General features: G+C 38.9%; 1 protein-coding gene across 1 annotated transcript in view; it reads left to right on the top strand.

Moving 5' to 3' along the window:
* LGR4 (leucine rich repeat containing G protein-coupled receptor 4) overlaps window positions 1-16,594 on the top strand; it is a 103,324-nt gene that overhangs the window by 74,110 nt on the left and 12,620 nt on the right. The window contains exons 3-10 of the mRNA XM_032357668.1: window positions 1,181-1,252; window positions 2,505-2,576; window positions 10,560-10,775; window positions 11,610-11,681; window positions 13,795-13,863; window positions 14,980-15,051; window positions 15,234-15,305; window positions 15,905-15,973. Of these exons, the coding sequence (XP_032213559.1) occupies window positions 1,181-1,252; window positions 2,505-2,576; window positions 10,560-10,775; window positions 11,610-11,681; window positions 13,795-13,863; window positions 14,980-15,051; window positions 15,234-15,305; window positions 15,905-15,973 (714 nt within the window). The remainder of the gene's footprint in view (window positions 1-1,180; window positions 1,253-2,504; window positions 2,577-10,559; window positions 10,776-11,609; window positions 11,682-13,794; window positions 13,864-14,979; window positions 15,052-15,233; window positions 15,306-15,904; window positions 15,974-16,594) is intronic.

Here is a 16,594-nt window from a genome sequence, read left to right as displayed (position 1 = left end):
AGGCCTGGCACTTAGTAGACACTCATATTTGTTAATGAATGAAACTCTCTAGTGAATGAGTGAGTTGATGAATACAGCTCAGGGGTGTAGCGTGCTTGCAGAGAGAAGAGAAAGGTTTGAAAATAGAACCTTTAAAGGAGGCATTAATATGACTTGATGACTATGTGATCCTAAGAAACAGGGAGGGAGAGAGCATTAAAAAAATTACAGATACACAGTCTTGTTGGAGAGCGTACCCCTGGTGAAACCAGGAAACTGGGACAGTCCTGTGTTTAACATGTGGGCACACAGCTCTCATTTCTAAGTCAGTGCTTGGAAACCTTCCTTCAGTTCTCCTGTTTGTAAGTTACTTACATGAGTTGCTGCCTTACTCCCTGCTTCTTCTCCCTAAAGTCCTGTTTAACTTTTTCTCCCATTTCTGTGCGCCTGGGAAAAGGGGAAGGAAAGTGGGGCTCAGTAGAAATTGTGGGCTCAGAGATCTTCTTACAAAGGACCCAAAGAGTTCTTATCCTTTCCTCACTCTGACTCCCAGTTAAATGTGTCACTTTAAAATTTCTTAAGGAAAACGTCTTAAAAAAAACCCACCAAAACCATATGTGTGTGTGTGTGTGTGTGTGTGTGTGTGTGTACACATATATATGTGTGTGTATATGCACATACATGCCTTTGCTTGGAAATTTACGATTACAGTGACTTTCACTTTTTGCTTCCCTTTTGCACAGAAAATGCGGCCCTTGGTAATGGAGAGATAACAGGCTGACTTGCCTCCAGAAGGCATTCCTCCTAAACAGACTGGTTTGCTCTGATCTGTATAAACACTCCTGCCTGCTGACCAGTGGTCTGTATTTATGAGGCACTTGGAAAACACTGCAAGCTGCAGAGAGTGACCATGAATAGCAAACTTAATTTGGTTTAATGTGTTTTGGCTTGCTTGACCTCACCAGAATAAAAATGTGCCTGTTTGAATTATTGTATTGGGAGTTTAAAAAAAATTCTAGAGACATTTATCTCATTGGAAGAACCTTGGGATCGCTTTAGCAAAGGTTTAAGTCCATGTTTAATGTCAGATAGACTTGAAAAATGTTTAACATAGAGCTTTAATCACAGATTAGTTTATTGTGAGTTCTGAATTTTTAAGAGCCTGAATTACTATTTTTTTTCTTGCTACTTTTTTCCCTAGACGATTGGCTGGCAACGACCTTTCTTTTATCCACCCCAAGGCCTTGTCTGGGTTGAAAGAACTCAAAGTTCTGTAAGTAATGCAATTTTAGAGTTCCGCAGCTGGCTGTGTATTTTCTTTTTGCATAGTCAACATGCTTGGAGCTAGGGTAAGCACAGTTTCTTTTAGTTCAGGATTAAAAGATTTAAGGAGTGGCCAATGGGTAGTGTGGGAGGCGAGGGTTGATTTAGGCAACCTTGGGTCTAGATAACAAAAGTTAAAACTCTAAATAATAGGTGTTCTGACCTTCACTGCATTACAGTTGAATGTATTAGGCTTTTTTGTGGGGCTAATGGATTGAATCAAAATCATATTTAAACTTTACTAGTAGAGTTTTGTTTCTACTTATTGTATAGCTGTAAGAACTTTGAATTAGCTGACCCTAAAGGGGAAAAAAAAAGGCTTACAAAAACTCAAAATGTTAAAATCGTTTTAAAGCTAAAAGGAATTAAGATGCCTATCATTTACAGAGTCTGTGAGGGACCAGGAAATAAATTCCTGGCAGTGGTTAGGGGTTGGGCAGGTTGGGGAACAGGTGAACTCACTACCAGCCCCATTTCTGCCACTAGCTTGCTGGGTAACCCTCCGCAAGTGACCCCTGGTTCGGGGAATTATATGTGGCTTTTGCCATGCCATTCTGTGGTTATGACTCATGTCAAGCAGTCATTTTATTAATATGATTAGAAATGGCTTTAGGCAGAAATAATAAATACTTCATTTTTGGTACTGGTCTATGCCTCTCTTCTCTGTTAGACCGTTCAAAAGCTCTTTTTTCGGCTCTGGCCCACCATTCACTGAGGACATGTCTGCTGCTCCCTAAGAGCTCAGGATCGCTGTCTTCTTGGAAAAATTGGCTTGACCCAAGGTCCATATTCCTGGGCTCTGCTTTGTTCAAATTTGAAAAGGCACTAGGGATTCCAATAGGTTTGCTTGTTGTATCTCTCAGTTAACTTGTTATGCTTCCTAATTAATATTAACAGTCTCTACGGTGACAAACATTAATTAGGGTGCTTTAATTCCTAAGAGTGAAACACCCCTGGAAATGTGTATTACCAGTAGGTCTGTGTTAAGAGATGGCTTGGGGATAGCAGCTCAGGTTTCATTTCTGAATCCATAGCAAATGCTTCTGGCTTTTTTGCAGTTTTCCTTCCTTGGGTGCTCTCCACCTTGATCTCTCCCCCTTTCATGCCATTGGAAATATTTTTGGGGTAAAAACGTTCTGAATTTTTCTAGGAAAGAATAGTGACAATTGCCTGTTATTCACTAACCAAAAATTTCCTTCCAGAACCCTGCAAAACAATCAGTTGAAAACAGTTCCCAGTGAAGCCATTCGAGGACTGAGTGCTTTGCAGTCTTTGTAAGTAGCTTTTTGGTTTTCTGTGTCCTAAATCACGAGTAGACCACTCTGGCTGCTAAATGTGTGAAGAACTGGAATCCCAGGAAAAGGGAAGATTTATCCTCTCACCTGGGATAAAATTGGAGATGAGTAGGAGCTATTACCAAAACGTCCTTCGGTGAGAGAGAATGAAGTGGTTCAGTTTACTTCCTCTCTTATCTCAGACGCTGGGAGAAAAGTTACAAGCATACACGGCTAGTTATGATTCCAGAAGCTTCTATGGCAGGTTGTCTTCACCTCTTTAGAACCAGTTATGTGTACAGAAGTCCTAGAGTCTTACGCCATGATGGTCACAGTTACAGAGAGGCTTCTGTTTTAGGTGTAATGATAATCAGACCAAATTGATTATAATTTCTCATCTGTGGACCTTGAAGTCACATTGGGGGTGGTAGCTTAGTCTCTTGTATTGCCTTCTTCCCAAGTTTTTCTTTTTGAGGAGAGTTTGGTTTTATGTGGAGTGTTCAAGTTTTCAGTTCTGGGTTTTTACCATGCTCAAAAGCTTGGTTTTTATTAATTTCAAAATTTTTTTTTTTTAAGATTTATATATTTTAGGAAGAGAGAGTGAGAGGGCGAGTGAGAGTGAGCAGGGGGAGGGGTAGTGACAGAAGGAGAGAAAGAGAAAGAAGCCCAAGCAGACTCTCTACTGAGACTAGAGCCCTACACGGCGCTGAGTCTCACGACCTGAGCTGAAGCCAAGAGTCAGACACTCAACCAAATGAGACACCCAAGTGCTCCAAAAGCTTTTTCGTATAGCACTTCACTTTGTTCTTTTTTACATTCTTTCCTGGGGGTGTGTGTGTGTGTGTGTGTGAGTGTGTATGCATGTATGTATATGAACCTGGAGGACAGTGGTCACTGCTTCCACTGTTGTTTTTGTTGATGTTTTTTTTTAAGTTTTATTTATTTATTTGACAGAGAGAGAAATCACAAGTAGGCAGAAAGGCAGGCAGAGAGAGAGAGAGAGAGAGAGAGAGAAGCAGGCTCCGCTCTGAGCAGAGAGCCCAATGCAGGCCTCGATCCCAGGACCCTGAGATCCTGACCAGAGCCAAAGGCAGAGGCTTAACCCACTGAGCCACCCAGGTGCCCCATGCTTCCACTGTTTTGATGCACACACTCATATACCTCCCTTCCCGCTCCGGTGGTGGATCAGGTAGGCAGCAGTGGTATCACCAGAACCATGAAAAATCCATGGAAGCTTTTGAAGAAACAATGAATTTTTATATTAAATAAACATATTTGTTAATGACTAGAATGAATGTTATAAACTGGTGGTGTTAGGGCTACAACTTTAGTTTTTCTCATCTTTGGGACTGGAAGATCCAACGAGAAGCACTGAACTGATGCGTGTGGTTTTTACAATTTGCCTTTTGGCCAGATTAAGAAAAGCTGCTAGCTTATTTATCCGGCTTGTCTGGTTTGGGATCCCCGCTTTGCCACTTAAACTAGCTGTGTGAGGTAGTGCAAGTTATTTAAAATTCTCCATACGGCAGCACGCTCATTGCTTGCCGTATGTGAAGATGTGTCAATCTGTGAAAAGCACTTGTAACAATATCTGACATGTCCTAGGTGTTCAAGAAACATTTGTGGAATCTACTAATAGTAATAATGATATATTTTATCAGTGCTTTCTTTTGATTCTTAGTTTACCCAGTTTACATAACCAGGTGATGGGAATGTCTGATAGTAATAGAAAAATATTCTTTATCTTATTTTACCTTTTTTTAAAAAAGTATTCTTTGAAACAAAGAACTTGGTTAGTTTGTCATTCTCCTAGAATAACAAATACCAATGCACACTGTTTGGCCTAATTGCAAATACAGTGGGAGGAAGGTGTGGTTGGTCAAAGTGTGGCCCTTTGACCACCTGCAATGCAGACCCCTAAGCCGTATCTTGGAAGTGTTGGTATTTTCTCTTTAAAGGTAAGATCTAGCAAGCTGTATTTTTAAAAAAACTTCTCCAGGAAGTTCTCATGTGTATGGAAGTTTTGAGAATCACTCTGAATAAAAAATTTTAATAGATAGCACATGTATATGTTCTGGGTTAACAAAATTAGGTTTTAATCATATCATATAGTTGAGTAATCTACTAACCTGTCCCATATGTTTTTCTTTTTATTGCCTTTTGAAATAACTTTATTTTTATTTATTTAATTTTTTAAGATTTTATCCATTTATTTGACAGAGAGAGACACAGCAAGAGAGGGAACACAGGCAGAGGGAGTAGGAGAGAGAGAAGCAGGCTTCCAGTCGAGCAGGGAGCCAGATGCAGGGCTCCATCCTAGGACCTTGGGATCATGACCTGAGCCTAAGGCAGATGCTTAACGACTGGGCCACCCAGGCGCCCCTGAAATAACTTTTAAATGTATGCTTTTGTAGGAAACACCTACAGCAGAAGACTTGATTGAAAATGATTGAGCTGCTTGTCTCTGCTTACTGATATAAAACCATTTTTTAACTGCATCCAAAACACATATCTGGAAATTAGGTTAGCTTTTCATTTAGATTAGATAATCTCCTAGTTAATATGAAAATAAAATAAATATGTACCAATAAAGGGGTACCTGGATGGCTCAGTTGATTGGGCATCTGACTTTTTATTTTGGCTTAGGTCATGAGATTGAGCCCTAGGCTCTCTGCTCAGCATGGAGTCTGCTGGAGATTCTCTCTTCCCTTTTCCCTCTGCCCCTACTTGCGTGCGCTCTCATTCTCTCTCAAATATAAGTAAATCTTTAAAAAATACGTACTATAAAGCATATTATACACTGTAAAGGTTAAACGTTAGAAATGTATCTAATGTCATAAAGAGTATCTGAGGCATTCATTTAATTTCTAGGTTTTTTTTATTTTTATTTTTTAAAAAATTATTATTTATTTGAGAGAGAGAGAGAGAGCAATGAGCAAGGTCAGGGGCAGAGGGAAAAGCAGGCTTTCTGCTGAGTGGGGAGCCAGACACAGGGCTCTATCCTGAGACTCTGGGATCATGACCTGAGCCAAAGGCAGCCGTTTAACTGACTGATCCCACTCAGAAGTTCTAGTTTAAAAAGAAGTTTAATTTAAGGTAAGAAATATATTAAATAGCTAATTTTGCCACAATGCCAAGTTGTGGGACATAGGGTTTGTTATTTGCCGTAACTATTTGAGGAGACTCTGAGTAGACTCTGAGTAGACTCCCTCAGTGAATCAATTGGAATGAGTTCCTTTCCAGACATGTGACTGTGTCACCCTTACACACTTTCTGAGCTTGGACAGATGTACAGGGAGGAAGCCATCTTACCTCCCTCAGAGCCAGATTCATTAAACTTTTTTTTTTTTTTTTTTGTCAGAGAGAGAGAGAGAGAGAGAGCGAGCACAGGCAGACAGAGTGGCAGGCAGAGGCAGAGGGAGAAGCAGGCTCCCCGCCGAGCAAGGAGCCCGATGTGGGGCTCGATCCCAGGACGCTGGGATCATGACCTGAGCGAAGGCAGCTGCTTAACCAACTGAGCCACCCAGGCGTCCCTCATTAAACATTTTAAATAGTCATTTTCTTGTGTTACTTAAGGAACTTCATATGGCGTTGTTCTTGTTCCCCAAACTAAATGATCAAAATAGTCCTTTGTTTAGTTAGAAGGCTGAAAAAGACAAAGCTAAAATCTTTGAGTTTTAGAACAGAAAAACCATGAAGATTGATTGAAGACAGATCGTGGTCAATAAGCACATTAATGTCCACATGACATTTACTGATAATTTAGATGATTTGAGGTGTTTTTCACAGTAGGTTTCTCCCTCTGAAATAATATTTTTAAAAAGCATGTGCTTATCACTCATTGAGTGAATTGCATAGTTTAAATTATCTCCAAAATTGGGATGGGGGTGGGGTAGAGAGGAGTCAAAGCCAACTATTTTTTTTTAAAGGCATTGGGATGTTTTTATCTGCATCAGAAACACAAGGAGCTAAGTGTCGGCCTGTTTTACTTAGAAGGAAATGTACATGGGTTTGTTTGCATAGTGGGTGTAGCAGTCAAGTTAGATACAATTGAAATTCTGTCATGGTGAAAACAGTCTTATCGCCCCTTGAGTTCAGTTTGCGAATCTGATCTTCAGACCTGAATTACATGAAAGATTTCCTTGTGGTTCTGAAGTAGTGCTCAGAAGGAGCAAAGTTCGTTTGGGGGAGTTGAAATTGACCAGAAGTAGTTTGATGCAAGTGTATGAGGATAACTATAAAATCTGAAAGTGAATTGTCAGAGTGAGTACAAAGGTAGCGTGATAGCCTTTCACAAAGCCATGAAAATGGCTAAGGCGTTATCTGAACAGGCTATTAAAATGACATGTCAGAATTTGCTCCAGTGCATTCTTTTCCCCTTAAATTAGATCACACTTCTATTGAATGGTAAAGGAGGATTTCAAAGACTCAATTTCCTAGGTTTTCCACAATAAAGTATTATTGTAATAAATTTATACTTGAAACTGGTAACAAAATGTAACACTGTAATATATACATTAGTAAGTTAGAAGTAGAGAGAAAAGGGGAAAGCTTTTGATTACACCAAGTAGATAGATGTTGGTAACAGACATTCTTCAGTAAAATATGCATATGGAATTATTTGTTATTGTAATTTCATTTAATGCGAGAATAAAAAGTATGTGAGTTTCAGTAAGATATAAAACAGTCTTTTGAGAATAGGAATAGAAGCACATTTTAAAGACAAAAGTAGTAAGGGAATTCAGTCAATACGATGTTAACATCGTATTAACAACAAAAGTACACTTAAAGTAGTAGTTCTGTCTTGCCAGATGGAGTTTCAAGTGTAGAATATGTTACACAAGTCCTTGTTATTTCCCCACATGTGAGATATCTGATTCTATTCATGCATCTACTGAATCAGTGATAGTATTGTCTTGGTCTCTTAGTTAGGGTGAATATTAAGTATTCAGGTCATTGGTACAAAGCCATAATTCTAAGACTGTTTCTCTGTGAAACATTCATCTTGGTGTAAGGCAAAGTCTACATTTATGAGTGTGCCCCCCAACATCTGCATGTGAACTGAGGTTAAGGATTAACCCCTGAGTCACCACAAATGCTTTGGCTCATTTAGCTTCTTATTTAAGTGTCTCATTTTTACCAGAGTTCTTCCTTTTGATCTCTTACTTATGTGTGACTTTACGATTTGGGGAAATTTTTAGCACAGAGGAAATTGCGTCTGTGTGTTTATTGTTGTATTACTATTTTGCATAGTAGGTAGTTTAATTACCGGCTTAACCCAAAACTTGCTTGGATATCTTGCCCTAAGCTAAGGCCATCTCTTTTCTACGATGGTACATGGTACAGAATTCTGCAGGAGCATAAATGGTGTATGTAATACTGAAATTATGCTAAAAAGGTACGGATAGCTTTTCTTATAGTGTTTTACCACATCTTAATGAAACACTTTTATAGAGGGGTTAATTTCGGTAGAGTGTTGTGTGCATATGTAGGCAAGCCTCGCTCATTATTTTTGGTGAATATGAATGCACATCATCATCAATATGATCAAATAAGCAATTTACACTTTTGAAGTGCTCTAATGCTGAGAAATTGGAAAGGGACTTCAATTTGTACAATTAAGATACAACCCCAAACCCTTGCCTGGCCTACAGGGTCTATATAACTTGGTCCCTGTTTGCATCCCCAGCTTTGGCTCCCCAGACCCTCCACCCTCCCTCCTGTGTTCTGATCACTCTGATCTTCTGGGAGTTGCTTGGACCATTTCTGCTGAGTCTCTGCCCTCTGGATTTCAGTTTGAATAGCACCTTCTTAGAAATGGTTTTCCTGACCAGTGCATTTTAAGTAGCTACCCTTCTCCCTTAGTCCCTATTAGTCTTTACCCCAGGACCCTGTTTATTTCATAGCACTTAAGCACTCCATAATCACTTTTAAAGTGTATTATATTGGGGGTCATTCTCCATTAGAATGTCAGTCTCATGAGGACAGGCCTCCTCATGTAGGTGTTCACCATTTTTATCTTTTGTGCCTAACAAGATACTCAGATACTCAGATACTCACTTAGATGTGTTGAATAAATTGCAGATAATTAAATCAACTGCAAGTAAACTTTAATTGCATTAACCATTTTTTTAACTTTTTTAAAAAAGATTTTATTTATTTATTTGACAGAAATCACAAGTAGGCAGAAAGGCAGGCAGAGAGAGAAGAAAGCAGGCTCCTTTCTGCTGAGCAGAGAGCCTGATGTGGGGCTCGATCTCAGGACCCTGAGATCATGACCTACGGCAGAGGCCTTAACCCACTGAGCCACCCAGGTGTCCCTGCATTAACCATTTAGTTACATTATATGGTTGATTATAGGTCCAGTGTCTCTCTTTCCCTAAGTGGTAGTTCCTCAAGGTTGTGAAGTGTGTGTGTGTGTGTGTGTGTGTGTGTGTGAGAGAGAGAGAGAGAGAGAGAGAGAGACCGAGACTGAGAGAGAGAGAGAAGATAGAGAGAGAGAATACTCCACACATTAAAGCAAATCTCCTAAGCAGCTCCATATCCAGGACTTTGCCGTCTTTATAAAATGAAGGATGCCTATCTCTTCTCAGGGGTCGGTATTAGAGAATCTAAGGAATAAAGAGCCTTAAAAAATGTCTTTTCCCAAATGGATTCTTAAGTTAGCTGCTCAGTTTCCTGTGCTGTCCTCTTTAGTGCTTATCTCAACTTTATCAAAAAGAAGCTACTATTGGACCCTCACCAGGACCAAGGATCTCTAACCCCTGCTAATCTGAGGCTGGAGCAGGTGGTTGGGCACAGGGCTCAGCATTTGCCTGGAGGGGAAAGGGGCAATGATGGCCCGAAGCCAGAGCAGTATAAGGCAACAGGAGGCATAAGCTCCCCTCTAAAAGTCAGAAATTCCTAAACTCGACAGCTGCCAAAATCCATGTCTTTAAAAATATGCTGTCATTTTGACTTTTCTTTTTTTGTGTGTTCCCTGATTTTCACCAAAGAGGTTCATGCCTGGAAGGTATGAATTTAAGTAGTGAAGATAGAGCATCAAGGGATTCATGCAAACAGTTGTGATTTGCCTGGTGCATACTGTCCTTCATCTTATTAATATCAGGGTGCCTCTGTGTCAAAAAGTGATTGTTCCCTTAATTATGCCTGATTGTGCCGACAGTAACACTTCGGACATAATTTTCCAGGTTTTTAGATGGGGACTTAAATTTTAAGTTTGAATAATCCTATTAGCAAGATGTCTTCGACTCCAGAATTTGGAGAAAAATTAAAAGAAGCCCTAAGGCCACAATGACATTGATCAGAGTGGCTGTTTAATTTTTCTTGTGGACAGTTTGTCCTTTTCTTAGTAACTGTTAATTTTGAACTTAGTGCTAAGAGAAGAAGAGAAGGTTATTTGATCAGTACATGACACCTATAGTTTTAACATGCCTGGTGGTAATAAGCATTGTTAATAATTTGCTGTGAATATTTTTTGGGGGTAAATATTTCCTTATTTTTTCCCCTTTTGGTTCCAAGTCAAAATAGCAGTTAAATTTAATATCAGATATTAGTTGTGATGTAAAATTTTAAGGACAGTAGCTTATTTACTCAGCTTAGTTTCTTCTCTTTTTTTCTACTTTTGATTTACATAGATTCTGAAATATAAAATTCTAGCTTTAAGTTTCTGAGAGTTTTCTTTTAAAAAAAAAACAGACATCATTTTGCTATAAAGTTATTCTTAGCCAGAGATTCTGGAGAGATTGAGATTTGCATTCATTCCTTTGTTATGTGGGAAGGGAAAGAAGGGACTTCCATACTATGGTCTTAGAAAAGTTGTTAGAGTTTATGAGACTTTCTAGAGAAATTGAAGAAATAAGGAATGCCATGACTCTGGTCATTTTTGTAACTCCTTTCTGTTTTGAAAACTGCGAGTTGTCTGTGACTTGGCTCATTCTTCCAGAATTCGTTTTTGAACATGGTTGTTTCTGTTTCTGTCAGGCGTTTAGATGCTAACCATATTACCTCAGTCCCTGAGGACAGTTTTGAGGGGCTTGCTCAGTTACGACATCTGTGGCTAGATGACAACAGCTTGACGGAAGTGCCCGTGCATCCCCTCAGCAATCTGCCCACTCTGCAGGCATTGACCTTGGCTCTCAACAAAATCTCAAGCATCCCTGACTATGCATTTACCAATCTTTCGAGCCTGGTAGTTCTGTAAGTATCTGTCCCCTTAAATACCATGTATTTGTGTGAACTTGGGGGGCAAAGGCAGATTTCTTGTGACAAATTATTATAAAGGTATGTCACTTTTGATTATACTTCTGAAGAGATATTTGAGGGGAGTTGCCTTTTTTTTTTTTTGACAAAATTAAGTGCGATTTTTTAAAATACAAGGTAGGATAATTAAAAAATTAAATCTGATAACTGTTGAATCTTTCTAAACTATGTGGCCGTTTGTAATCATAAGAAGAAATTGGGACATTCAGCAAATACTTAGACAATACCAGCAAGGTATTCAGTGTTAAAAGAAGTGGCATTGTTTTCAGGCACTCACAGAAAATAAGCTTCAGTGATACTTCATGTTTTGATCAACTTGTCTGTTCAAAGAATATATGATTCTCTGTGTTTTTAATCTTTGAAAACTTGGACATTAAAAAATGGCATTTCTTTTAAAATCTGTTACTCACCTTCAGAGGAGTAAGGTGATGCACTCCCCTCCATGCTGGTTCCCCCACCTCCACAGGGGGAGCTCACCAAAATTTCACTTCATATGATGAAAGGCTCATTAGAGCTTTTCTTCTGATATGGGTAAACATTAAAGAATCTTCAGTGTGCATACCATTTTTCCATGAGAGATCCTTTCTGTGTTCAGTGAATCTGAGTCGTGCAGCATATATCAAGAGATGTGCAATTTCTTGTCCATTAGTCAAGGGTTGAAATGTTTGGCTACATGGTTCCTTTAAAAGCCAATTTAGATGCATAAAACATTATAATGGTTGCTATTGGGTGATGTAAAAGTCATTTCAATGTTTTTTTTTTTTTCCATAGACATCTTCATAACAATAAAATTAAAAATTTGGGTCAGCACTGTTTCGATGGACTAGATAACCTGGAGACCTTGTAAGTGGATTCATATTTCAGATGGTTATATTGTGATATTAATGGTGCAGTTTTGTATTTCCTTGCAGAAAAGGATAAAATAATGGTCTTGAGTTCAGCTCACTATTGTTTTTAAAGATTTATTTGTTTATTTGACAGAGAGAGACAGCACAAGTAGGCAGAGAGAGAAGGGGAAGCAGGCTCCCCGCTGAGCAGAGAGCCCCATGCGGGGCTCGATCCCAGAACCCTGAGACCATGACCCGAGCCAAAGCCTTAACCCATTGCGCCACCCAGGTGCCCTGAGTTCAGCACCCTATTAACTGGCTTTAATACATGACTAAATTCTTGCCATCAAATAACACAGTTAAGAATACCAATCTCAGGGGCGCCTGGGTGGCTCAGTGGGTTAAGCCGCTGCCTTCGGCTCAGGTCATGATCTCAGAGTCCTGGGATCGAGTCCCGCATCGGGCTCTCTGCTCAGCAGAGAGCCTGCTTCCCTCTCTCTCTCTCTCTCTGGCTGCCTCTCCGTCTACTTGTGATCTCTCTCTATCAAATTAATAAATAAAATCTTTAAAAAAAAAAAAAGAATACTAATCTCAGTTTATGGTTAAAAATGGTGCACAAGTTTGGACTTGATATTTCTTTCAAAAGTACATGTAAAAAGCAGCTTGATCTGCCAGGCCATCTGTCTACTTTCTCAAAAATTTTGATTTTGTTAAACTGTAAAATGTTCCAGTTTTGGAACATTGAGCCTTATAAAATTAATTCTGGAAAAAAATCTTTTGTTTGTCTTTTCCATGATTTCAATTGTCTTACCTAATTATTAACCCTGGGGTTTGAATATTTTCTCTGCTTGCTTATACGCTAAATGAAATAAACTTCTGTGTTTTGCTCAGGATATTTTCATTGTTATTCTTACGAGTTAAAGTATTTGGGAATTCTGGCTGTTTCAACTGCACACTGCACCACTGTTGGAGCAAAAGACATCGTGCAGCTATGTGTAATTAAGAGTAGGATCTCTATCCTTTTGTTTTAGTTAATTTTAGTCATCTTTATGAGAAGCTTTATAGCATTTGCTGTTGTGGCATAGTAAATGACTCAGAAAATGTCCCAATTAGTAACATTTAGTTAGTAACATTTGATTGGAATACTCAGGATTTGTAATATTTTGTTGAGTTGAATATTCTGGTTGGCTATCAGTTAAGGAGAAGACCTAAAACCTTTTAGTTCTAACCAAAGGATAGTGAACATCAGTGGATATTTGAAGGTTGAAGCTCTTGAAGAAGAAGATAGTTCCAAGCTCAGTTCTCCTTTACTGTGTAAATACCAGTGAACCAGAACACTGGATGGATCTTCTGATACTAGACCGTGTGTATACTCTTCCAGTTATATGAAAAGGAAACCTCTTCTTTCCAGATAAATTTTTATTTGCCACTTTTCTTTCTATGTAGTAAAGAAAAACAAAACAGGTCCCTGAAGAGCTGGACCTTTGAGTTTAACTTACTCTCATTCTGAAATCAACCATGATAATCATATGCCAACATGCTCTTTAGGTTATAAAAGAAGTTAAAACTTAAACACTCAGAAGTAAGACTTTTTAGCACAGATCACTGTGGCTTTTCTCTCTCCTAATTAATATAACATTTTCAGCAAATTATAACCTGCTTCAAGACATACTTATCTCCGGTCATCTACCTGATAGTAGGGCTGAGGTCAGCTGCCCACATGCCAGAATTTCAGGAAGTCACTCCAAACCCCAAATGGAAACCTTGGTTTCAGGCTATTGTCATTTAGAAATGGATATTCCATAAATTCCGTTTTATGGTGAATTTCCCGAGAAATGTCATTCAAATGATTTATTTAATGTACCAATAAAATGTGATTGAGAATTCCTTGACCTTGTAAAATGAACTTAAAACCAACATAGATGAATTATGATTCTTTTTTTTTTTCTGTTCATTATTCTAAGAAAAGGTGTAAGAAACTACAGGGTTTTAAATGGCACTATGGTTCGTGAGCAGAGATCACCATCCAGAGGATGTGATTTTTAAGGAATGCATTTGTACCAAAATGCCTTATAAATTGTACTACTCTTCAGTGTCCTTACATGCTTCTCCTATTTTTTTTTCCCTAGGGACTTGAATTATAATAATTTGGGGGAATTTCCTCAGGCTATTAAAGCCCTTCCTAGCCTAAAAGAGCTGTGAGTATTGTTTTGCTCTCTCTACGCCTTAGTATCCTTCGAACTCACCACTTAATGTTCCAACAGTGAGATTTGAAAACCTCTTTGCTCCATTAGATATATCACAATACACAGACACACATATGATCACACAGACTGGATTATGTTAGTTAGTGCAGACAGTTTTGAGCCTGGATTTCTGTGCTGGGCTCCATACTGCTGAAACAAGAGCAGTAATGTATGGTCCTTGCCAGTTAGAAGCTTGGAGTCTTAGTGGCACTGGGGAGGCTAACCATGTAATACAGAGAGCAGTTGCTATGTAGAAATAAGTGCTAAATGAAGAGGGTAAATGAAGCATCCCAGAAAAAAGATTCCATTGAGAATTGGGGTAATTGGAAAAGGTAGCACTGAAGAGAAAGAATTTGACTGGAGTTAAAATGGTAGGGGTGTGTGTGTGTGTGTGTGTGTGAATTTATTCAGATCCTTGGATCTGTTTATTTGAAAGAGAGAGCGAGCGCACGAATTGGGGGAGTGGCAGAGGGAGAGAGAATCTCAGGCAGACGCCACGCCCAGCATAAAGCCTGATGTGGGCCTCGCTCTCACAACCCTGAGATCATGACCTGAGCCACCCAGGCCCACAACCCTGAAACTATTTAACCAGCTGAGCCACCCAGGAACCCAAAAGGGTTAAGGGGGCATTTTAGATGTTGGCTTTGTCAAGGGCAGAGATAGGAATGTACATGGCATCGCGGGGCTTGTGTATGGTCATCTGTTGACAGCAAATACTCTGACACACATTGCTTAAGGACTAAATGTAAGGTGACAGAGGTATATGGACGTTAAAACACCTTATGATTCTCACTCATGGTCTAAAGTTCTTTGTTGAGAAAGCAACAACTCAGCGTGTATGAGAGACCTGAGCGATACCAGCCTAAGCGTGGGTTTAAGAGGAATTAGGAAATGGTCCTGGAAAGGATGAGATGGAATTGAAACTTCAGTTTCCTCATACTTTTGGAATTAACATATAGTTGTTATCAGTTGTGTTTCACATAATACTGAACAGGGCTAGATATTCAGGTTTTAACTTATTTCACAAGGGAACACGTGTTTCAAAATATTTTTCTCCTCCTTTTTTAGGTTATTTCATAGTAATTCTATTTCTGTTATCCCTGATGGAGCATTTGATGGTAATCCACTCTTAAGAACTATGTAAGTAGTTTTGAAGGTTTGTTTTAATATAGAATCATGTAAAACATGTCTGTATGATGCCAGGCATCTCAATGAAGAATGAAAATGCAGGCTTTTAGATGTATGGACTTTGTGAAGATAGATGCAGTGTTGGATGGCTTGTGAACATAAGAAAACTTTACCTTTTTTGGGTATTTTTACAGACATTTGTATGATAATCCTCTGTCTTTTGTGGGGAACTCAGCATTTCACAATTTATCTGATCTGCATTCCTTGTAAGTATCATACCAATTTTATTTTTAAATTTTTATTCTTTTTTTTTTTTTTTTGTATTATACAAATTGTAAGACAACCTGAATATCTATGCTGTTGCTTTACTGGAAAACTAGAATGTATTATTGTAGCTCCAGAAGACAAAAAAATCTTTCTTTTTTTTTTTTTTTTTTTTCTGTTGGGTGAAAGTCCAGAGGACAATTCTGAAGATTTATGATGGTTCTTATTTATGTGAACAGTTGGCCTAATTATCGCAGTTTCAGGTGCATTCAAGAATTGAAACTGATTTTATTTTTAGGTATAGTAGTTCTGACATTTTAATTTATTTATTAATTAATTTTAAAAGATTTTGTTTATTTATTTGACTGAGAAAGACACAGCGAGAGAGGGAACACAAGCAGGGGGAGTGGGAGAGGGAGAAGCAGCCTTCCCGCCAAGCAGGGAGCCCAATACGGGGCTCAATCCTGAGCTGAAGGCAGATGCTTAATGACTGAGCCACCCAGGCACCCAGTGATTTTAAACTGTTCAAAAAATAAAACAAAAATATTATCTATGAAAACTTTTTATTTTAAATTATGTTTTCTCTCCCAATTTCTTGAAGAGTCATTCGAGGCGCAAGCATGGTGCAGCAGTTCCCCAATCTGACAGGAACTATCCATCTGGAAAGTCTGTGAGTGTGGCTGTTTTTGAACAGGGGTAGTGTAAATATAACATGCGGGCCGGCTCAGCAGGGTGCTAGTGCTTTTTGGCAATGGTGCTGGGTTTGTGTTGGTTCCTGTATCTCTCTTTGTGAATAGCATGCATGGAGATGTGTATTTATTGGGTTAGGGTTCAGTCAGCTCAGGTAGCAGATAGCCTGGTGCATGGATATTAGATCTGAAAAGTTCACTGAAAATATAAGCAGTAAGTAAATGCCAAATTTGAAGCAGTGCTTTAGGAACTCAGAAGTGGAGCAATTGATGTAGAGTATCAGAGAAAGCTTTAGGGAGGAGGTGTAATGTTTTCAAAACTGAATACTGTCAGGTTTCCCAGAGCCGGGGATTTTATTTAGAAAGGCAGGATTTAGTAAAATGGGGAATACGGAAAATTTCCTCAGGGGTGGCATGCAGATGATCGTGTATAGCTAGAATTGCATGTGTTTAATGGAATGTGATGTGATATGGAGAAATTTGGAAAATCATTTGGGTCACGGTTTTAAAATGGCAGCCATCGAACATGGAACATTTGGTTATGGCAGTTCTTCCCAGTGGATGGTCTGTGAATGGGATACATATGGATCTGAGCTTTTGCT

This window comes from Mustela erminea, chromosome 9 (genome assembly GCF_009829155.1).
Source record: "Mustela erminea isolate mMusErm1 chromosome 9, mMusErm1.Pri, whole genome shotgun sequence".
Classification (NCBI taxonomy): domain Eukaryota; kingdom Metazoa; phylum Chordata; class Mammalia; order Carnivora; family Mustelidae; genus Mustela; species Mustela erminea.
Note: the sequence above shows the minus strand (reverse complement) of the source record. Positions and strands in the feature narration are given on the sequence as shown.